Below are 23,676 nucleotides of genomic sequence, written 5' to 3'. Positions count from 1 at the left end.
CGGCTGCTGAAGCCGCTGGACAGCTCCACGCGCACCACGTGACCACGGGGCTGTGGGCTGTGAGCCACAGCGGCGTCAGAGAGAGGGGGGCATAGAATCAGTCAGGGGGGCTAGGGTCAATAACTGGATTCGGGGGGGGGGCGGTGTGGGGATGATAGAGGGGGACCAGGGTCAGAGGGGGCTTGGGGGGGGGGGTTTGGAGGAACTTGAGATGATTTGAGAACTCGGCAACACAGAGCTCATGTGTGACGGAGTATCGGTAATCAGTCACCAGTACAGTAATCAGTACATACCTGGGATTGAGGTAGACATGTTTGCTGTTGCTGGTTGACCAGGAGGTGGCACACGACTCGCCACAGCCATAGCGAGGGGTATACTGGATGTGGCGTGCAGGGGCGGAATTATTTTACGGGTCTCCTACCCAGAAAAAGTCGACTCAAATGAACCCCTCGGTAAGTAGCACTCGTCACCCATTGCTGGCAGTGCTGGGTGTGGAGTCTCACTTGGTGGTGGCTTAGGGCGTACGTAGGTGCAGGAGGAGTGGGCGGGGTGGACAATTCGAGTAGACAAGTTCCACAGAGCAGCACGTGAGGTGCGGTGCATCGCAATTCACAAGCAGTCACATTATGGTCACCACAGCGATTGTCATCGAAAGCTTCACACCGTTGGCGATTTGTGCACGTAGGTTTTGCTGACATTTGTGCGATTGAGGGTGGGGGGAGGGATGCGGTGCAGAAGGTATTTACGTCCCCCATGGACACGTAGATGCGGAAGAACGACGATGGCCCAATTAAGCACCGCGAACATTGCGTACAAATTGAGCATCAACGAGGAGCGTGCATTTCCTCGATGTGGTTATCTTTGCAAAGACGGTGGAGTTTATATCAAAAAGGCAGCGGTTCTCCGGTCACTGTCCCCGTGAAGTGCCCCCCGTGCCCGGGTGGCCGTGCCCGGGTCCCCGTGCCCGGGTGCCCGTGCCCGGGTGCCCGTGCCCGGGTCCCCGTGCCCGGATGCCCGGGTGCCCGTGCCCAGGTCCCCGTGCCCGGGTGCCCGGGTGCCCGTGCCCGGGTGCCCGGGTGCCCGGGTGCCCGGGTGCCCGGGTGCCCGGGTGCCCGGGTGCGCGTGTGCAGCTCAGCCACCGGGTGGCGCTCGAAACCGCTCAGAGCCGCCTCTCCCGCGCGGTGTTCGGAGCCTGGAGCGGGAGCTTCCTATCGCACTCTGTCACCCCTCGTCACTCATCACTCTCTCATCGTCACTGTCCTCGTCGGGTTAACTCTGTGGGTGCTTTGCGCGGATCTGAGCGCGAGTTTCTGTGAAGCCGTGATCGCCCCCATGCTAATTGGAGCCGCGTGGGATTGCTCTCCTCGGGCACAGTCAGATTCCCTCGAACATTAGGGGTCGCGCAGCCTGGCTTCGAGCACAAGGCTCCAGTGAAAAACACTGCCGCCGCCGCCAACCACCAATAGCTTGGGGGGCGCGGGGCTCAAGCTGTGGCGAGTGCAACGGCTGGCGCCGGAGGCAGACGCTGACACAGCAGGGCCGGGCTCGGTGTGGTGAGTGGCGCTAACCCCCCTCCGCCCCACTGCACCTCCCCTCTTCACTCCCCACATCGCTCCCCCACACTTCACCGCCCCATCACTTCACTTCCCACTTAACTCCCTCCTCCACTCCCCTTCACTATGTATTTGAACTTCTTTCGCACCGTACGTCACCAACCCCTTCATCCCCCCCCCCCCCTTTAAATCCCCCCTTCACCCCCCCACATCACTCACCCCTGAACCCCCCTCCCCTTCACGGCGAACACCAGTGACGATTATATGAATCGGTCCTGGATCTCCCCTAGATCGACTCAGCCTCAAGTGAGTACCTGGCGCGATGTGTAAACATCGCCACTGGGGAGACAAAAGCGGCCTGGCTTGGTGCTGGCCACCCACTCTCTCGTGTGCCGTTCCAGCCTTCATAGGTGATGCTCGCTCACAGCACTTGCCCCCACAGTCTGTTAAGGATATATGGGGGATCTTTGTCGTTTTGTCTGTATTTGTGTTAAAGCTGGAGCGGGATCAATAGATGCAATGAAGCGAGATGGTGCTGTGATCAAGCATTGATGTTTTTGGGTTCACGTTTCACTATCATGTTTATGATTATTCGGTTTTAATCCCACGGCGTACAGTCTGCAAGGTAACCCTCGCACGCGCCACTTCGTGATGAACTCGGGCGTGGGCATGGAATGTCACCACCCGTGTTCAAGCCACGAGCACCAAAACGATTCAAAGTCCAATTCGGTTCTCGTGAGAGCCAATAGCGGGCGAATGCCTTTTCGTTATCATTGACGATACTTATCCATCACGGCAACAGTCAATCTTCTTCTTATATATAAAAAGTCTCCGCGTGCTCGTGCTTGCGGGGGATTTGGCTCTCGGACGGTGGGCTTCATGGAGAAATTTTTTTGACAGGCGGCACGCCCTAAGCCCCGCGGTGGGAATAGGCTATTCCGTTTTCCCATCCGTAAACTTTAAAGTAGTTTAATTAACACTTTTGTGCCGTTTCTATTATTCATTATTTACTTATTGCGCGACATCGACCGTACCAACTGACGACAATTGCGTGGGGGGGGCGGACCCTGCCAAGTGCTGCGCGTTCACTCGAGCTCACGGGGGACATTTTCTTTTACGCGTTTTACAGCCAACACATACACACATCACGCTGCAAATATATTTCTTCACAGTGTCATGTCCTCTTCGCTCCCCCTAACACGATGCGTCCAGTTTATAGTACAGACTACGTAGATAATATATATTTTACTGCTTACATACCATTATTCTTGCACGGCCGGGGGATGCTGCGGGGGGGGGGGGGGGGTAGCGGCCCAGTCCCTAGCCTGCCAACGTGCCAACTCCGCCGCCTCGCCAATGTAGGCCAGGACGGGGGCTACGCATGGCACAAGGCCTCAACATGCCTATGGTAAGTACAAAGTTCCTTGCTTCTTACGCTAACAACTCAAGTCTATTGTTTACTATTGTTAACACACATTAGTTGACAAACATTACAATAATTATGTTTGTGTACACAAAACTCTTTTTGGGTTGCTCAATTTCCACTTTTTTTGCTACGCTTTTATGACGTTGCCACGGTCTACTGCCAGCCTGTGATTTCTGCTTATTTCTTCAATGCATTTCTATTGTTTCCATCGCTCACGTCATGTTATTTACTCATACGTAGTACTGCGATACTGATAGCTGTGCCATCATCGGGGATTGCTGTGCCCGTCGATGTGTGTTAGTCCATGTGTGCGTCTTTGAGTCCATACGTTTATGCGTGTGCAGCCATGCGTGTCTTTAACTCCATGTGGGTGTCTGTCTTTTTCGAACGGACAACGCCCCATGTGTGTGTGTACATCAAAGTGTTTATGTGTGTGTGTTAGTCCATGTGTGTGTGTCAGTCGATCTGTGTGCGTGTACTTCGATGTGTGTGTGTCAGTCCACATGTGTGTGTAAGTCTATACATGTGTGTGTCACTCGATGTATGTGTGTAAGCCAATGCGTCTGTGTGTGAGTTCATATGTGTGTTAATCCATGTTTGTGTATCTAAAGTAGATATCTGTGTGTCACAGTCCATATGTGTGTGTAGGGCTATGTGTGTGTCAGTCTATGTATGTGTAAGTTCATGTGTGTGTGTCTTAGTCCATATGTGTGTGTGTAAGTACATATGTGTGTTTACGTCAATGTGTGTTTGAGTCCACGTATTGCTGTGTGTGTGAGTCGCTGTATGTTTGCACGTCCATATATGTGTGTGCAACTCCATGTGTGTATATCTCAAGTGGATGTCTGTGTGACAGTCCACATGTGTATGTGTGTGTACGGCAATGTGTGTGTCACTCTATGTATGTGTGTGTGTCGCTGTATGTGTGCACGTCCATATATGTGTGTGCAACTCCATGTGTGCGTATCTCAAGTGCATGGCTATGTGTGTGTGAGTCCATATGTGTGTGTGTCTGTAAGTCGATGTGTTTGTGTGTGTCAGTCCATATGTGTGTGTGTGTGTTTCTCAGTCCATGTGCGTGTATGTTAGTCGCTATGTGTGCATGCCTCCATGTTAGTCAGTGTAACTCCATTTCTTTGCGTGTCTGTAGGTCCATATGTGCATCTTAGTCCATGCGTGTGCTTTATTGACCTGCTCAAGGCCTATGATACCATCAGTAGGCCTGGCCTCTGGGTTGCTCTTCGTGCTTTCCGAGTCCTGAACCCACTCATCACCATCCTTAATGACCTTCATGATGGTGAGCGGCCCCGCGTCTTAACTACGTGGCCGTGAGTCAGAGCCATTCCCTTTACATCTTGGGGTGCAACAGGGATGTCCTCTGGCTCCCACATTGGACCACGTAGTTCGTCGAGCCTTCAATGCCTGTACTGGAAGAATTCCCATCTGCTACAGATGCAATGGGAGGCTGATCGATGCCCTGGTGCGGTCAAGGGATGGCTCCCTATTGCTCAACCACGTTATGTATGCCGATGATCTGCTAATGGCTGCTCACTCGGAGGAGGAGTTCGAGGTGCTGCTGCTGAACCTGGAGCTTGCCACCAACAGGTGGGGCCTTACCATCAGCCCAAACAAAACTAAGCACCTGCCTGCCTATTTTGTACCATCGGACACTCCACCACCACAACTCCCAATTGGTGATGGGGCAGTTGTCGAGACAGTGGATAGTTTCCCATACCTTGCCAGTGTGCTAATGACCGGCTCCGGTTTAACAGCAAAGGTCTCACTCCAAATCAGTCGAGCTGCAGTATCTTTTCATTGGCTGCGTAACGATGTGTGGAACCTACCTGGTCTATCACTCCGTACGAAGCTTCAGGTCTTCTCGGCCACGGTCATTCCCTCCCTTCTCTGCGCTTGTGAAACTTGGACCCCCATAATGGAACATCTTCGCCGGTTAGAAACATTTAAGATGGCCTGCCTACGATCCATCCTGAGTTTAACCAGGTTGCATTGTGTGAGGAGCTCACAAATCCTTTAAAGATGTGGACAAAGTCCCATTGGTGACCTCCGGTAGGCAAGGCTGCATTGCCTGAGTCATGTAGCCCGCATGGCCAGCCACCGCATGCCTAAACAGCTTTTGTTCCGCCGGATCGAGGGGGCTAGACGGGCGCGGCACGGGCTGGAGAAGACATGGAGTGATGTGCTACAGGAGGACGTGGAGCTGAGTGGACTTGCCGATGACTGGTACCAGCGGTGTCAAGATCGGCCACTATGGAGGAGGCTCCTGAAGGACGCTACTGGCCAGTTGGAGGCAGTCACCCTCCAACAACAACGGAGGGCGGAGGAGCGACGCTCACAACAACGAGCGGAGCGCCGGGTGGCTAAAGCACAGAAAGTTGCCACAGTAGGGGGCACAGGTGGTGCATCAGCCAGTCGTCTCAGTCAGTCGACCTGTGCCATCTGGGTTTGCCCCGTGACCTCTTGCCAGCGGGCGTTCGACACTTCACGTGGCCTCAAGGTGCACATAGCCTGGCACAAGCGTTGTTGTGACGTCACCGCCACTTAGTGGCGAATGGCGATTGTTGTTGTTCAGTCTATGTATGTATGTGTGAGTCCATTTGTGCGTGTAACTCTATGTGTGTGTATCAATGGATTTGCGTGTGTAACTACATGTGTGTCTGCCTTTTTCGCCCGGGCAACGCCGGGTAATAACCGCTAGTACTAAATAAACGCATTCCCTCGCATCCCCTTGTAATGCAATCGGCTACTGAGCAATCGAGAGATTGTTGCGACTCCACTTTGGGCTGTAACGAGAGGTCGGCAGAGCCTCTGTGTCCTCCGCTCGAGTTCAGTGTCCCACGATGCGCTGCCGCTGCCATCTCGCCAGTGCCGCGTTGGGTGAGGGCATCACTCATCTACAATGTTTACTGCATTTAGTAAAATGTTTCACTGGGAGAATCTCGTGAAATGGAAAAAGGGCATCCAAAAAGGGCATCCAGGGTGGTCAGGTGATACGTTCTTCGAAGACACTGGTGGAACCATCAACCGCATTAAAACATCAACAGGCTGATGCGCATATCTCATTTATCATTGTAAAATTAAAGACACAATACAGAGTACGATTGTGGCCATGCAACTCAAACTGTGGACCATATCGTAAACCACTGTCACCTGTGCTTCTTTAACGGAGAAGGAGGAGCAGAACGAGGACACGAATTTTCTCTCCACTGAAGCCCTCTCATCGTGGGCGGCATATCTGAACATTGGCACGTATGCATTTATGCTGAACTTCTTTCACACGGTACGTAGACAATCGTGCTAATCTGAAGTGCGGGGGAAGGCTAACAAGCTGAACACAAAAGGCATTTAAAAATAAATGAGTTTTCAATCCAGATTTAAAAGTGCATAGCTTCAGTGGCTTCCTAATATCGGAAAGAAGACCATTCCAGACGGCCGCAGAAGCGCAATAATAGAACAGTGACACACACCGAGCAAACACATAATTATGTGATTACAGACATTTTAAAATCTTCACCTCTTACATTCATATTTTGTAACATACATGATTACAAACATTTTAAAATCTCCACCTCATATATTCATACTTTGTAACATAAATGCACAGTCTCAAGAAAATGAGCAGTAGGAGCAACAGTGGGAGAAGAATTCTTGCGTGATGAGGCGGGATTCAAACTTCCTTCCCGTGTCTAATCCTCACAACGGCGTGGGAGTGACAGGTCGTGTGGTTTGTTCTGGATATCAGAATGAAGATGCTTTGGGTTACATTTTGGATTGTTTTCGTATTTTCAAATTGTATTCATATGATCACAATTTAATAATTCTCATTGTCCGTTACGTGTAGCCACCTGAGGTGCAGAAGGCTTGTCAGTAGGTCACAGGGCGAGCTGAGTGGTTAAGGATTGACGAACGAAGATGACCAGAAGATGCACCACCTGCTCTCCACACTGTGCCATCTTGCTGCGTTTTATCCACCTGGCGCTCTGCCCGGTAGCGTCCTTCACTTGCCTCCTCCAAAGAGGCCAATCTTGATGCCGCTGGTACCAATTGTCCCCAAATCCTCCTGGTGTCACAACAGTCCATCTTCTCTCAAGCTCGTCCCAGGCACACAGATTATGTTTGGTCGTGGTCGCGCAGTGATTCTCACACCTCGCTTTGCACCAAGATACCTGAGGTTGAATCCCGTCAATGTGAACATCGGTGTTGAGTGATGTTTGAACCGGTCCTACCGGCCCCCGCCCCACCCCCCTGCCCCCCCCCCCAACTCACCCACACTGGCCTGTGTGAGATACAGTTACATATGCCCCATGACTGATATGGCATGGGGAGGCCTTCACTCAGCAACGGGTTGACCATGGTTTATGATGAAATCGACGATGCGTGAGGCACGTTGAGTTGCGGATCGGCGACGAGCGGCTGGCTGACAATACAAGGGAGGTGTGCTGCGGGCTGAGCCATGTGGGCATCTCAGCCACGTGTCACGTTCGCGCGTCTGCCCCATGGCCGACACGTGTCCGTGCAGCCTGCGGCGCTTTGATGACCGGGGCGTACATTGGGCTCAACATGGGACCCCCTGCAGCGCCACCGATGCACATACTGCGATCGGGCATAAGGTGGTGATGGAAGGTGAGAGATACTGGCAGGCGGTAATAGATGGTGAGGGATGGTGATGGTGTGGGCATGTGAAAGAAGGTGTGAGTTGGCGAGAGGGAGTGAGGGTGGTGAGAGGCACGGAGGCTCTCTTGGGGTGAGTTCGCAGCTCCCTGATTTGACCACGTGACGTCTGCGCGGGTGTAAACAAATCTGGGTAAATAATTGATGGAGTTGGACACCATGAATGTTTTAGAAGCCCGGTAGTTGCTGGTGAATCAAAAATAGCTCTGATACTGTTACAGGTGTTTAAAACACGGTGACAACGGCCGGGAGGGGACATTTATTGTGTTCAGCCGTCTCATCGGTGGAGAGTAAAGAGCACTGCCACCATTGTGAACCATCGTTCGCAGCAGCAGTGTCCGAATCGCCTGTCGGCGCGAGCCGGTTCGCAGTGGCATTGCGGGAGACAGGGCAGTGGTCGCATTCCCTCCTCCCCCGACGTGCGTCCATGCGTGCGTCTCCGTATTCCCTGCACGACACAACCTGCAGGGCACCGGGTGAGGCAGACTACACGCGCTCACCACCGGGTAAGGCAAGTGAGACGCGCTCGCCAGCGGGCGAGGCAGGAGGCATCAGTGTCTTGGCGTCTGTGGACTGCAACTTGCGGCTGGGTGTCTTGTGTGGGGCTCGTACCGTATCGGCTTTTCGCGGTGTCAGTGGGAGGTTGTGGTGCAGTTCTTCGTCAGAACGGAAGGGTATCTATGTTGAACTTCTTTCACACCTTACATGAGATTGAGTGAAGTGGTAGTAGTAATAGTAATGACATGAGTAGGCGCATGCGTGTGTGTTACGAGCCAGGTGGCCACCCACTCACCCATCCACTCACCTATTTAATTCACTCACTGAACCCACTCAGCCAATCCACTCACCCAATGTACTCATCGACCCATCCATTCACCCACTCACTCACCCACCAAATCACCCACTCACTCATCAACCCACCCAACCCACTCACCGATCCAACTACTCATACATTCGCCCACTCACTCACCCACCCAATCACCCACTCACCCGTCAACTCACCTACTAACTCAATCCACTCACCCAATGTATTCACTCACCCACCCATTCACCCATTGACCCACCTACTCACCCACCAACTCACCCATCCACTCACAAACTTTAAGCGCCGCTTAAAGTTTGCGTGAAGACGCGCAATGACATTGACAGGGAGGGCATTGGGCTCGTTCCTTCGCAGAGCTGTGGCTGGCATTGCTGCAGCCACTTGCCCGCGCGTGTCTGTGCAATGAATAGTTGATGCTCTACAGATCGGGGATCGGAACACTGTAGACAGGCACAGTTGAACCTGGTAGATGGCGCCCGTAAACCTCGGCCGAGATGCGTTTATGTTGAACTTCTTTCGCACCGTACATAGTCAACGGTGACGTGCGGGGCTGAGCAGCAGACATGGCAATGGATGTAAGGGGCAGAGCGGTGGGGTCATGTGGCTGCACCGTGCAGGACTTATAGGATGGTTCAGATTCCATCTGGACAGTCCAAGAATTGTAATCTTGTGTCAGGTGGCAGGAATTGATTTGCACCGGCAGACGCTGGCAGAATGGAGAACTTCAGTGGCCACAGGCCCGCATGGGAGCGGCCCGACGGAACGGGTCACGCTATCCATGCATTTGGGGCCATGGTAGATTACTGCGCCCTCGCATAGCTTCCAAGGGGCCCCCTGGGACCAGTGGCAGTACTTACCCCTCTCCTGGGAGATCCGGGGAGACAAAGATGGTCTTTAGCCATAGGGCAATCCCTGCCTGCATCACCAAGGTGATACCCAATAGGGCAGTTCTACAGGAACAGAAGGCACATCTGAGTGCAAAATGCAGCTATGGGCTGCAGCGATTGAGAAATCCAGGGCCAGAAGACTGAAAGTGCTCAATAAAAGGGCCTGCAGCCCACTCCGAGAGGCAGATGAGCCAGGAAGACTCACTGACTTGGATTTTGACGACTGGGAGCCTGGGAATAGCCCACGTGGAGATTGCTGTCCGAGGACCTTGAAAGGGCCGTCCTGCATCTGGGAAATACAATGTTGAGCTGCATCCTCCTCTTCTATTCCTAGTTATCTTAGGTCAGATGGCAGCCACGGTGGAGATAATAATACAATTTATAACACACGCAATGTTACGGACCGAAGACGCAATTCCGAGGCGCGGAGCCGAGCTCGGTGAGAGATGGCGTCGCGTGGTTACAGGGAGACTCGGTGGTTAAATGTTGAGCTGAAGAGATGTGCCTTTAGATGGTTTTTGAATGAAGAAAATTATTGATTGTTACAGAAGTGAATAGGGGATGGCGTTCCAGAGGACAGTGGCTGTAACGGAGAAATGACGAGAAGCAATGACAGTCCTTGTCCTGGGAGTTTCAAGGAGATTCTGCGACGCATTGCGAAGGTTTCTACGATTAATTTAAGTGTGTAAGGCATCAGCAGATAACTTTGGTACGGTGGGTAGCCGGATTTTAGGGCGCGGTAGCAGAGGCAAGTGATCTTGAAGGTAATTCTGGTCAAAACCAGCCAATTAAGGGCACGAAGGATGGACACGGAGTCAGGGCGAGGGTTGCTGGGGCCGTGGACAACTCGAGCCATGTGGTTTTCGAGGCATTGCAGATTATTTTGGTTGCTTAGAGTGGACCGGACGAGGACTGAGTTGCAATAGTCGACCCATGACCCAACGATGCTGCAGGCGAGAGTATTTGCAGTGTTGGAGGTGATGAACGGACGTAGATGGCGGAGGGTCCTGAGATGGTAGTTGCAGGACTTGAAAACGAGGTTGACATGGGTGTCGAAGAAGAGAGTGGGATCCAGAGTGACGCCGAGAAATGTCAGGTGGTCTGAGAATGGAACGAAGGAACGGATGAAACGATTGAGATTCCCGAGGGGAGTGGGAGGGAAACCAGTCTTTGGCTAGTGACAATTACGTGGGCCTCGGATTTGGTAGGGTTTAGAGAGAGGTCGTGATCTTGAAACCAGTGCTGTAATGTGGTCGAGCAAGCGGAAAGACTGTCGATACCTTAGTTGCTGGGAGATTTAATGGAGGTAATGAGAAGAGTGTCGTCAGCATAGGAGTGGCAGTGGATGTCAAAACTGTCGATTAGTCGGCCAATGGGAAAGTAATATATGGAAAACAGCAGGGGGCCCAGGACTGAGCCCTGAGGTACTCCACATGTTAACGGAATTGCGTTAGAAGAAGTAGCTCCCACTTTGACGGTGAAACACATGCCGGACAGAAATGAAGAAATCCAGTTTAGTGCAGTCCCGCTGATCCCGAAGTCGGACTCGAGATGATTGATTAGGCGTTTGTGGTTCACTGTGTCAAAGGCTGAGCAAATGTCAACGCTGACAAATGAAGCTATGGTCCTATGGGCCCGGTTGCACTTCAATGTGCTCCAGTGGTGCCTGCTGGATGGGTGGGTTCTTGAGGGAGGGGGCAGCGCACGTCAACGCTCTCCCTTATCGCGAGCGGCCAGGAAGGACTTGAAGTGGTGGCTCACCTCACCACGGTTGCATGGGGCCCACCCTTTAGGCTTCTTCGAGGAGCACCTGGTTTCAGAGACGGGCAAAAGTCTGCTGGGCTGGGTAGCGTCTTGCGCAAGAATGGCTCTGCGGGTAGAGAAAAGGTGGAGCATCAACTTCCTGGAGCTAAGGGCGATGCGATTACACTGGCACCGCTTTTAAAGGTCGTGGCAGGCAAGGATCTCGTGATCAGATGCCACAAACGTGACTACAGCAGCAATAATCAGCGAGCAGGATCACCCAGGCTGGACAAGCTGAGTCATCTGCTGATGTCATGGCCAGAGGAGAACCAGGTTTGCTTGCAGGCCAAGCATCAGTCGGTGGTGGACAGTCAGATGACTGATTGGCTCAGCAGCCAGATGCATGGGAGTGGGTCGAAGCCTACGAGCAAGGCGCCCTCGGGCGACGAATCCCGATGGTCGGACCAGTTTGCCTATGAGGAGAATGCCAAGATGATCCGGTGCGCGTCTAGGTTTTGGCACCGGGAAGCCATTGCGATGGATGCAATGTCTTGCCAGTGGGTGGGACAGTTGGGGGTACAGTATGTATTTCCGCCTCCCCCCCTCATTCCAAAAGTGTTGGAAAAGGTCAGCAGGAGAACGAGCAGAGGTGGCCCTGATCGCCATGAATTGGCCCAGGATGTCATGGTACTCTAACCTCTCCTGGCCCCTGATTTTAGGAGAAGCCTGGCAGCTCCTGCAGAGAGCAGACCTGCTCCTCCAAAGGTGAGTGTGATGTCAAGGCCTCCTGGCACTGAACTTGATGGCCTGGCGATTGAGAAGGCCTAATTTAACCACTGGGGTCTAGATGTGGGTGTTCAGGATCTCCTACTAAAGTCAAGCAGGGCCCCGACATGGAGAGTGTGAAACTCACATTGGAGGTTCTTCTGGGTTTGGTGTGAGAAGGATATCAATCCGGTGGTCTGCCTTGTGGCATGTGTGGTGAGGTTAGTAACGGAGGAATTCTAGAGGAGTTTTTCCCTGGCAGTCCTGAAGGTTAGGGTATTGGCCATTTTGGCTTTTCATAATGAGGCCAAGGGAACCCCGGTTGGGAGTGACATGATAATTTCCAAGCTGTTTAGGGCCATGAAGCAGGAGAGGCCATCGGTGCGGCTTGGGGTTGTTCCCTGGAAGTTGCATTTCATGTTGAATATACTCTGTGGTCCTCTTTTAAAAGCCCTCACTGCTTGTATGGAGAGGTTCTTAATTCTGAATATGGTGTTTCTGGTGGCAATAACGTTAGCCAGAAGGGTGAGCAAGCCGCACACTGTACTGGCAGGACCCCTTCCACGTTCAAGTTCAAGTTCATTTATTAGGTATAGCCCTGTGAGCCATTCAGCTCTTGAATCGGGTGCAACCGCAACAAAAAAAAACAAAAACATGAACAAAAAACATCTTAAAGTGAATATGTGACTAAGTGCAAACAGAAAATCCAAGAAAAGACAGCAAAAATATTGCAGAAAAAACACCGTACACCAACGCTGTGTGCAAAAATCCCAGTGGGATGCAAGTCAAACAACAACAACAACCACAAGACAACTTAGATTAAGGCCATCAGTCTAACTCTGTACTACAACAAACAGACATGGCTAAACCAATACACTTTTCGAAATCACCAAAATAAAGCCATGAAAGCAATGAAAAAGCAATCATAGGAACTGTGACGGAATTTTCACAATAAATGGCATTAACAACATGTACTACCAAAACCCTGCAGCCATAGCTGGCTGCATGAGTCACTCCACAACAGCAGGAGCATCAATCGGAGTATTGTACATTTTCAATGCACCTTTAAGATCAGCACACTAAATCAAAACACAGGTCATACTTTGTAGCGATCATCCGGAGCGAAACATTTTATTTTAGGTCACTGAATAGCACTGGCAGCTAGGGGTGTACAACTCCTCTAAAGCAGTTTTGAGTGAAGATCTCATAGGTAGTGACTCAAGTTTCAATTTATTTGCAACAGCATTCCAGATCCTGGGGGCATCAATAGCAAAGGCCCTTCCTCCAGTATATGTACGGCAATAGGGAATATTAAGCTGGTAAATGAGTGTAGACCTTAGGTCAAATTTGTTCTTTGAAACAGAGACGAGATCCAGCAGGTAATCTGCAGATTTTTTTGCAAGTACATCATGAATAAATAAGATCTGGTGCACAAGCCGTCGAACATTCAGAGATGTTAAGTTTGACCCAATGTAGAGATCACAGTGGTGAGTCCTATATGGGCAGTTCAATGCAAATCTTAAGGCCGAGTGATACATTGAGTCAAGCTTCTTCAGTACAGTACTTGGGGCTGATTTATACACAATGTCACAGTAATCAAGTAGAGGCAGTATGGTAGCTTTAATCAATTCCAAACGGAACATAGGGGGGAAGCATAGAAAACCAATTTTAATTTTTGTCTTGGTAAAGTAACGAGCAGTGCTGAGGATGCCGCTTTTTTTGTTCATAAGCTTCCCCAGAATACCGTGTCAATTGAGAGGTAAGTCTCCCAGCGTTCTGCTCGCCGCAAATCAGGTCTTTAAACGAGTTCAGAACGGACCCCGTGCAGGCTCTCTCTCACTTTACATGACTCGCTCCAAAGAGTGGAGGAGGTCAGAGCAGCTCTTCATTCTCTATGAAAAGATTCCGACCATGAACACTGGACTTAATATAAGCATAAAGCTCTGTTTTCTGGCTCATCAAGGGGGGCATGTTATTGTCGACTTCTTTTGTTTGCGTGCGTGCGTGTTGTTTGCGTGCGTGTGCGTTGTTTGCGTGCGTGTGCGTTGTTTGTGTGCGTGTGCGTTGTTTGCGTGCGTGCATGTACAAGTGCGTGTGCGTTGTTTGCGTGCGTGTGCGTTGTTTGCGTGCGTGCGTGTGCGTTGTTTGCGTGCGTGCGTGTGCGTTGTTTGCGTGCGTGCATGTACAAGTGCATGCATACCCGGTGTGGTGGCAATGCCCTGCGCTCGCCATCACTCCGGCCGTCATGTCTGCTCATGCAGTGCGCAGCGTGGGTGATGCCAGGCCGTCATCGCTGTGTCTCCGTGCAGGAAGCTGCACCACCAGTTTGCGGCCTACAAGGAGTACAAGGACGAGATCAAGAAGCTTGGCGGGGAATCCTATCGGGAGGGAGAAGCTCGCGGAGCCGCAGCGGCGGCTGTGGACGGATCGGAGGGGGCCCCTGTGAAGGGGGGGGGCCCTGGCGACGGAGAGGAGGTGGAGACCCGGCGTGAGACTCCCACCTGCGGGATTTGCCACAAAACCAAGTTTGCCGACGGATGCGGCCACTGCTGCTCGTACTGCCAGACGCTGTTCTGCGCACGGTGCGGGGGCCGTGTGGCGCTGCGCTCCAGCAAGGTGAGAGGGCGGCATGGGGAGAGGGCCCCGGTGCAACCCGGGGCCCTCTCCCCATGCCACCCTCTCACCTTGCTGGCGCTGCGCTCCAGCAAGGTGAGAGGGTGGCATGGGGAGAGGGCCCCGGTGCAACCCGGCTCACACACCGTCCCGTGTGGTTTCATTTCTATCGTTCATTTCACCCTCATCTCACCATCAGCTCACCATCAGCTCACCTTTAGCTCACCACTCTCATCCTCATCTCACCCAGATATCACTAACCCTGACCCATTCTGTCTTGACCCAGAAATGCTCCTTCACATCTCGCATGGACCTCCCCCCATGGCTGTCTGTCACTTCCATGTTATGACGCCACCTTCTCGCCATGGGCCATGTTGGTGCTGTGTACAGTGGCTCTTCTTGGGGGCCTGCCTCTGTACACACAAATCGATTGCATACACACCTGTGTCGTTGTGTATCGGTCTGTAGCGTCTCAAGTTTATCATAGATATTGATTTATGCGATCAGACCCAAAAAAAACTGTATTATGGATGATAAACTTGAGACGCGACAGACCGATGCACACACTTCGATACACGTGTATGCAATTGATTTAGATCGCGTCAATAAACATTGACGCGATTTAACCCAAAAAAACCTGTGTCATGGATGATATTGGTCGTGAAAGCCGACGTTTTAAACTCAAGTTTATCGTTGTTTAACGAGATTAGAACGCAGGAGGCCTGGATGAGTCTCATTTACACTAGTGACTTCGGTCACCAAATTAGCAAAAGCATTTACATTAAGACAAAATACAGCAATGAAGTTAATTGAAATCAACTAAATAGACAGGGTATGCAGACACTGAGCATAGAGGGGTTGGGACTGGGAATCACCAGGCTGCTGTTCGCCCATTGCTGCGTCTGACGTGTGTCCCTGGATCTTCTGAGTCTCTTTTGCTGTTCCTTGTTTCTCTCCTGGCCTGCTCGGACGCCCTGCGCCGCAGGAGGACAAAGTGGTCAGCTCCTTTCCTTCCCTTTCCTGCCCCCATGCACAGCGCTGACACTGCACACACGGATGGGCTTGTGACACACTGTGACACGCAGTGACACACTGTGACACGCACGAACATGCTGTGACGCACTGTGACACGCTGTGACACGCTGTGACATGTGCTGTGACACACTGTGACACGCTGTGACACGCTGTGACATGTGCTGTGACATGTGCTGTGACACACTGTGACACGCTGTGACACACTGTGACACACTGTGACATGTGCTGTGACACACTGTTACACACTGTGACACGCTGTGACACGCTGTGACACAATGTGACACGCTGTGACACAATGTGACACGCTGTGATACGCACGAACACGCTGTGACACGCTGTGACACACTGTGACACGCACGAACACGCTGTGACGCACTGTGACACGCTGTGACACGCTGTGACACTCTGTGACATGTGCTGTGACACACTGTGACACGCTGTGACACGCCGTGACACACTGTGACACGCTGTGACATGTGCTGTGACACACTGTGACACGCTGTGACACACTGTGACACACTGTGACGTGTGCTGTGACACACTGTGACACGCTGTGACACGCTGTGACACAATGTGACACGCTGTGATACGCACGAACACGCTGTGACACGCTGTAACACACTGTGACACGTGCTGTGAAACACTGTGACATGCGCTGTGATACGTGGACACGTTGTCACACACGCCCCTATTGGGTCGCCTTATGTCTCCTGTCCCACTTTGACATGCACAGATCAATACAAGATTGCTGCGACGTCTGTTTGTGACAGCTGCCTGAACTAAGTCACCACCGCACACCTCACCACCGCACACCTCACCACCGCACACCTCACCACCGAACACCTCACCACCGCACACCTCACCACCGCACACCTCACCACCGCACACCTCACCACCGCACACCTCACCACCGCACACCTCACCACCGCACACCTCACCACCTTACACCTCACCACCGCACACCTCACCACCGCACACCTCACCACCTTATACCTCACCACCGCACACCTCACCACCGCACACCTCACCACCGCACACCTCACCACCGCACACCTCACCACCGCACACCTCACCACCGCACACCTCACCACCTTACACCTCACCACCGCACACCTCACCACCGCACACCTCACCACCGCACACCTCACCACCGCACACCTCACCACCGCACACCTCACCACCGCACACCTCACCACCGCACACATCACCACCTCACCACCGCACACACATCCGATGGCAACCCGTCCCCACGCTTGTGGCAAGCTTCTCTGTGCGTCCGAGTGCGCGTGCTGCATGAGAGACGGCTCTGGGCTGATGATGTTCGCAACACGTCTTGCTGCCAAGGGGTCTAGTGTGACACTGTGTGTATCTCTGCTAATGTCACTATGTGTGTGTGAGTCGTGTGTACCGGTGTCACTGTGTGCGCCTAAGTCGTGTGCACCGATGGTCGTTGCGCTGGGGAGTGGACGACGAGATTAGCGTCACATTAGAGGAGAAATCCGCTTTGAGCCGGAGCCGTGGAGGGGGGGAGCAGCGTGGCCCCAAGCGCAGCCTGTGCACAGCTAGGCAGTGCGACGCACTCCGCACCGCGCTCACTCCTCTCCAGCAGGTGAGCAGGCACGTGTGGGCAGGTGAGCCACGGAGAGAGGCCTCAAAGCATCGGGGGAGGGGGGGGCACGAGTCAGGATGAGAGAATGTGAGGGGGGGAGGGAGGTGAGGGGTTGTGGGAACGGTGGTGGTCTGATAGGGGGGTGAGAGGACGGTGAAGGTTTGTTAGAGGATACATTCACGGGCTACCTGTGCCTCGCGATCATCGCTCTCGTGACTGTGGGGCGGTGGTCTCTGGCGTCGGTCTGACCGAGACCGTTTTGCAGCGGATGATGCTGGGGACGTGGTGGCAAAGACGAGCATGGCACGACTTGCAGGGCAGGGTTTAGGCAGCCCCATCTTCATCTCGGCGCAAGTTCATCCCCTGGAGATGTGTCTGTGCTTCAAGGGCTTTTCCTCTCTATCGCAGCTCCCACGACAGAAGCCAGGCGATGATGAATTCACTCCCTTCCTTGCTCGTAGTTGGTACAGCCCAGAGCGTGTGGTTAACTCCGTGCCTGGTGTGACCTAGATCGAAGCGCGCTGTGCCATGTAAGTCTTTAATCTGGCTTCATGAAGGACAAACCATTCTCTCCGCGGGCACCACGTAGGCCGTGGGCGGCGCTGCTGCGGCCCCGGTACGCGCCGCGTTAGCGAGGTACTGCGCGTGGCTCCTCTATGCGCGCGTCGGAGAGCCGTGGAGCTCGAACCCATGGCTGCACCGCGATGTAACGGCTTATGGTGATGCGTGCCGGCCGCGTGGTGTGAGCATCCACCGAGCGAAGGATCTGCGCGTGTGGCGTGCGCGCCGCCTGCGTCAAACAGCTGCCTGCAGTCACAGGTTCGCACTTGGCACGAGGGTCAGGGGGTGAACTTGGTGCTAAGTCCGTGGTTGTGTCCGGCAGTAACGTGCGGTGCTCGTGAGGTGCACATGAGGTGAATCTGTCCTGCCGTAGAAGAGCGTGCAATCCGATCCACTATGGACATGTAGCACCCGCACGTAACCGCGGCGTGTCTCGGAGCCCTGCTTAGAAATTGCATTTTTATTTGCTTCACCATTTGTTTAGTCTCAAGAGTTACGACTCTTTGGTTCTTTCGGTAAAGTCACGTGTGTCTCCGTGTTTGTGCTTTGTCTCTCTCTCAAATGTAGTTCTACTTGACGACAACTGCTTGTGTTGTAATCGAAACGTCGTATTCTATTTAATTTATTTTCTTTCTACGTGACTTTACCGAAATAACCAAAGAGTACTTCCTGCAGTCACGAACACTTCAAACCAAACGTTACTGTCACATTGAGTGTCTGCTACTGTATCTTGTGCGGCGCTGCGATATCGCTGATGAGAGGCGCTCTGTGAGAAGCCACTCGAGGTGCTGCCGGCATGGGTGGCACGCTGCTCATATCGCCACGTTCAGGGCGTCCGGTGCTGTTGTCTCGGAAGGCCGTGACGGGCAGAATAGCAAACACCCGGGCCACTCAGCAGGGCCCGTCTCCTGTCCCCGTGTGGCCGCTAGCGGCCCTCTGGCCACGGGCCGCGGCGTGTTCTGCCGTGGCGGCCAGAGACCTCCCTCGGGAGCGACGCCCTCGCGATCGCGCGGCGGGATTCGGTGATGGAATGCTTTGATCTCCGCTCCCTCAAGGAGCCACGGACACTCTTGCTTGGCGCCTCTGCCGTATCGAGGTTGTTTAGGGCTAAGCTCCTTCGCGGGCCTCTGCGTGATTTGAAATGGCAACGCCATGATCCTAGGGTCGCTCGGGGTGACGGTGCGCAATTGGTTGGCTGCTGGGTCGTGGAGTCTGACCCCATGGCTTCCTGATGAGGCCGCTTAAGAGAGCCCTGTTTCATCTGTATGGGGATTGAGTGTTGTCGCCCTCACAAGTGTGGGATTTCTCCGAGTTCTCCGGTTTCCATCCAACATTTAGCAATATCAAATGTCCAAATATAGGACCGCAGAGCTTGGCAATTATTGGCACCGGTTCTGGCTACTTTCCCACTTTGCTGTGGTTTCCCACATCTCCGTCTGAGAGTGGATGGAAACTGTGCGTTGCAGAGTTTAAATAATGGATCTGTGGAAGTGTGGTGTGAGGGAGGCCACACGGTCGCCGGCTCGGTGTGACTGCAGACGATCGTAACAGTGAACAAGTACAGTTGGGTACGCTTGGTATCCGAGACATTCTTATAGCACAGGGCCATCATAAAGGCACTGCTATGCTTCACAGACGCAGTCTGCAATACACCTGTGGTAATAACCAGGGCAGCCCACCAAATTTTAACCACAAACCCCTGCCTGCAACAAGCAGCGAGCATGTTAATGCCGGGCTACGTCACCGCTCCAAATCCAAAGTTTCTGCGGGGTGTGCAATTACAGTGTGTGGCACACGTGTGGATTTCTGCCGAGCGCTGCGCGCTGATTGGTTGTGAGTTGATATGCGGCATTGGGAATATTGCAGCAGTCGGAGATTAGGGTAATGCTCTTACCGTGCTCCATTGCGAGGGGAGCCGGGCTGGCCGAGCCATTGTTGCATGCCGCACGCTGACAGTAAAAAGGGTTAGGGTCAGTGAATGGGATAGGGTTATGGCCTTAGTTCTGTCGGCGTTGGTTACACAGCTGTTCTACCTATGCTCCTCATGCTGCCCCTCTCCGCTGTGAACGTGTGTGTTTACGTTTCTACGTGTGGGTGTGCCCTTGCATCTGGGTAACCTGGGCGTGCGTGCGTGCGTGCGAAACCTGGGCACAGGTGATCTGGGTCTGCAACCTTTGCCGCAAGCAGCAGGAGCTCCTCACCAAGTCAGGCGCCTGGTTCTTTGGGCCGGCGGCCGGCCCCAGCGAAGGGCCGGGTGCGGAAGAGCAGAGCGACCCTGGGGCGGCCCTCGGACGTGAGCGCAAGGTCCGGGGTGGCCGCGGCGGAAATCACGAGGCGGACGGAGGGGAAACCGCCTCACGGGGTAGGCGGGGCCGCGACGGGAAGACGCAGCTGGCGCAGCCCGGACGGGCACGGGGGAACGGCAGGAAGGGATGTCGCTCACCGCCCCGCGGCACCACGGACAGCGGCTCCACCCGGCCAGAGCTACCGGCCGTCCATGGGTGGGCGGCCCAGCGTGGTTGCGCACCCCACCCGCTTCATGTCAGCCCCCGCGTTGGACGGGCAGTTGAGCGGTTGGCCCTTGCCCACGATTAGCACGAGATTCGCCGGTCAGGGTGATGAAAAACGTAATTGTATCAGTGGCTCGGCGTCGCGGTGCTCCTCCTGGTTCTGACATCGCTCTTTGCGTTCCCGTGTTCCCCCCTTGCTCGTGTTTCTGGCTGCGCGGCGACGCCGGCGGAGCAGCTCGCCGGTCATGAATAACCACAGGTGAGTTTGGCCGCCCGGCCGGTCCCCCGCCACGCTCGTCGCACCACCCCCCACGCTGGCCCGGCGCGCCCATGACCCCATGACCCCACGTGCGTGCGTGCCAGGAGTCGAGGCCCGGCCGTCCCATCGGAGTGCCCGGAGGGGGTCACTGGCCGGCGGCCTCCGGGAGTGATGGGACGTGGAACGGACGGCTGCCTGCGGACGGGAGGGGGCGACGGGCCTCCCAGTGCCACCGATCCACGGCTACCTTACCGCTATGCCGGCGAGGCGGCGTGCGGGCCGCTCCGAGGTGGCCGCGCCGACGATGCCGAGATGCAGGCCCGTTACCGCAGTGACCCCAATCTGGCACGCCACCCGGCGAAGCCGCAGCCGTACGAGCGGCAGATGCGCATCCACGCGGAGGCCTCCCGCGCTCGGCACGAGCGGCGGCACAGCGACGTGGCGCTGCCGGTCACCGAGGCGGACGAGACGGCGTACCCGGGGCCCGTCGCCGGCCGTGCCGACCGCCCGCGGCACCGGCGGGCCCTCGTGCCGCCTGCCGAACCCGGGGTACCGGACGCCCCCCGCCTGTTCCGGGGCATCCGGCGCGGCCCCGTGTCCCCGGGCCGGTGCCCGGACGCCCGCGGCCACGGGGCCCGCGGACCCTGTCGACGCCGGGACGGTACGGACGGTGCCGCGGTGGCGTGGAACGACTCGCTGGGCTCGGATCGGTCGGATGGCATGCGATGCGTGCAGCAGCAGCAGAAAGCGCTCGAGGTGAAGAAATCTCGGCACCGCTCTACCAGCAGTACCGAAGAGTCGACGCCAGAGTACAGCAGCTGCCCCGACGAGGAGGAGGGCGAGAGCGAGGGCGCCGGCGACACGGGTAGGTGCCGGGTGCGGCGGCGGTGTGGGCTCCGCTGTGAGGCCGGGCGGGGCGCTGCCATCGCCGGGGAAGCAGAACTCGCCACGCTGAGTGGTCGTGCCGCCCTCCGCCCTTGTCTCCCTCCAGCGGCCGCAGATCGGGACCCGTACAAGCGCGACGTGGCTCGCACGTACCCAAGTGGAGACCCCTCCCTCCTGGCGACGGTGAGGCCACCAGACCCCCGACCTTCGACAGTGGAGCGGCGAGCGGGGCCGCGGGACGACTCTGCTCGCCCGAGGGTTCCCTCCCCCCACGAACTCGTCCCTCCTCTTCAGGGCACTCGGCCTGTCGCCTCTCTCTGCTTTGAAGACTTTCCTCGAAACTTCCATTTCATCCCCTCTACTTGCTTCCTTTCTGTCCTTCTCTTGAGTAAGCGAGCCAGTGGGTGGGTGAGTCAGTGAGTGAGGGGGGGAGTCAGTGGGTGAGTGAGTGAGGGGGTGAGTTAGTGGGTGAGAGAGTGAGTGAGGGGGGTGAGTGAGTCAATGAGTGAGTGTGTCCTGTCTCTCGCACCCATTCTCACTCCTTCTCGTTGCCTCTGTGCTCTGGGATCTTACGCTGCTCACCCAAGCGGTTCCTATTCATCCCGCACTTAAGTTGTGGCCGTGATGACATTCCCGCTTGAGCACAAGTCCCTGTGCCCACAGCCCGTCACGTGGCAGCCGTCGCGCGAGGGCGACCGCCTCATCGGGCGCATCGTGCTCAACAAGCGCCTTAAGGACGGCTCTGTGCCTCGCGACTCTGGCGCCGTGCTGGGCCTCAAGGTACGGGGGGGGGGGGCGAGTCGTGTAGGGGGGGCGAAGGCGCTGTGGAACACCGTCGCTCTTGTGCAGAAGACGTGTTGGGAGCTTACTGGAGGCGTGGGTGGCTGTGAGAGCAGCGTGGCTCGTGGAGGTGTAGGTATGCGTGACGTGTGGCTGTGAGAGGCTCACTGGAGAGGTGGCTGTGCAGGTGGTGGGAGGGAAGATGACGGAGCCGGGGAAGCTGTGTGCGTTTATCACCAAGGTGAAACGTGGCAGTCTCGCAGACATCATGGGGAGGCTGCAGGCAGGTGGGTGCATTTCCCTTTGTGCGTATGTATGTTGAACTTCTTTCGCAACATAGCCAACCGTGCTAATCGAAGGTTACGAGTGTGTGCGAGACTGTCATCTCCGGTATAGACTTTTCGTCTTGCTACCGTGGGCGCCACGGCGCTGAGATGTTAACTGCCCCGTCTGGTATACGGGAGGTCGTGGATTCGATCCCGACCTTGATGCCCGTATATTTGGAGTTTGCATGTCTCTCTCTCTCCCCGTGGTTACGTGGATTCTTCTCTGGGTCCTTTTTCCCTCCACATTTAGAATCAACATCACGCGTTTAGAATCTTTGGGTGCTATAAATTTCCACATGATAAGCCACTTCGTTGAGGTCACTTCTGAAAAAGAGATATATAGCTGAGTGGGTCTTACCTGGTAAGAAAAAATTGTTTAGTTTTAGTTTATTTTAGACTGTCTGGGGCAAGTGCTGTTAGCTTGCATAACACTAAGAGGTGGATGCCCAACACTACATCCGGCCTCCTTTGACTCCCCAGTGGTGATGTTTACACCGCACCAGGTACTTCCTTAAAGGCTGAATCGATTTAGGGAAGGCTCAGAATTGGTTCATACAATTTTCACTGTTATTGGGAATGAGCAGGAATCGAACTTGAGTCGCCGGATTTGAAGAACAGCGTGCTAACCGTGACACTCCCGAGGAGTGGAAAAGCATCACCCACCTCTCTCGGTGGCTTTAAGTAATGCCATTGCGGGGGAAAAAGGCTGATATTAATCAGCTGCTATGCTCATTAATCAACAATTTGGCACAGTAGGGGGCATAGGTGGTGCATCTGTCAGTCTTCCCATTCAGTCAACCCATAATACCTGGATCTGTCCCGTGACCTGACAGCCAGCCTTCGACACTTCACGTGGCCCCAAAGTCCACCAAGCCTCGCAAAAGTGCTGTGCTTACGTAACCACCATTTGCTGGCGAATGGCGGCTGTCGTTGTTGTTTGTGTACATACCGGTTTCGTCCTCATTAGGATTAGGACTCATCAGCACAGTGCAGTCATCAATCCACCTGTTCTATTTGTTTACAGCCTGAACACCAGTTCATATTGCGAAAGTGTTCTCACCTTTCGCAGGAAGTTAACGTGTGGACTTCAGAGATGGGCTGTGTGTTTAGCATTTCTTACTTCGAGATTCCACCTTGAGCTACTGTGGGCAATGGCAGAGGTTGAATTACTCTTGAAGTTGCCCGTTAAGCCTCCCACTGCATCTGCACCAG

The 23,676-nt window shown here is 54.4% G+C and overlaps 1 protein-coding gene across 17 annotated transcripts in view; it reads left to right on the top strand.

The window, feature by feature from the left end:
* The window catches only part of LOC133349089 (regulating synaptic membrane exocytosis protein 2-like), a 49,064-nt gene that overhangs the window by 763 nt on the left and 24,625 nt on the right, over positions 1–23,676 (top strand). For 12 of the 17 annotated variants that reach the window (XM_061562260.1, XM_061562244.1, XM_061562252.1 and 9 more), the window contains exons 2-9: positions 14,196–14,502; positions 15,485–15,496; positions 19,859–20,205; positions 20,450–20,473; positions 20,578–21,338; positions 21,465–21,541; positions 22,022–22,138; positions 22,326–22,425. In XM_061562260.1, coding sequence (XP_061418244.1) covers positions 14,196–14,502; positions 15,485–15,496; positions 19,859–20,205; positions 20,450–20,473; positions 20,578–21,338; positions 21,465–21,541; positions 22,022–22,138; positions 22,326–22,425 — 1,745 coding nt within the window. Of the gene's footprint in view, positions 1–14,195; positions 14,503–14,581; positions 14,596–15,484; positions 15,497–17,074; positions 17,144–17,665; positions 17,674–19,858; positions 20,206–20,449; positions 20,474–20,577; positions 21,339–21,464; positions 21,542–22,021; positions 22,139–22,325; positions 22,426–23,676 lie in introns of those variants that run through there. The other 5 variants (XM_061562258.1, XM_061562241.1, XM_061562254.1 and 2 more) reach the window with 4 other exon arrangements.

The sequence above is a fragment of the Lethenteron reissneri genome, chromosome 29 (genome assembly GCF_015708825.2).
Source record: "Lethenteron reissneri isolate LAM-NWPU_2019-01 chromosome 29, ASM1570882v1, whole genome shotgun sequence".
Taxonomy (NCBI): Eukaryota; Metazoa; Chordata; class Hyperoartia; order Petromyzontiformes; family Petromyzontidae; genus Lethenteron; species Lethenteron reissneri.
Note: the sequence above shows the minus strand (reverse complement) of the source record. Positions and strands in the feature narration are given on the sequence as shown.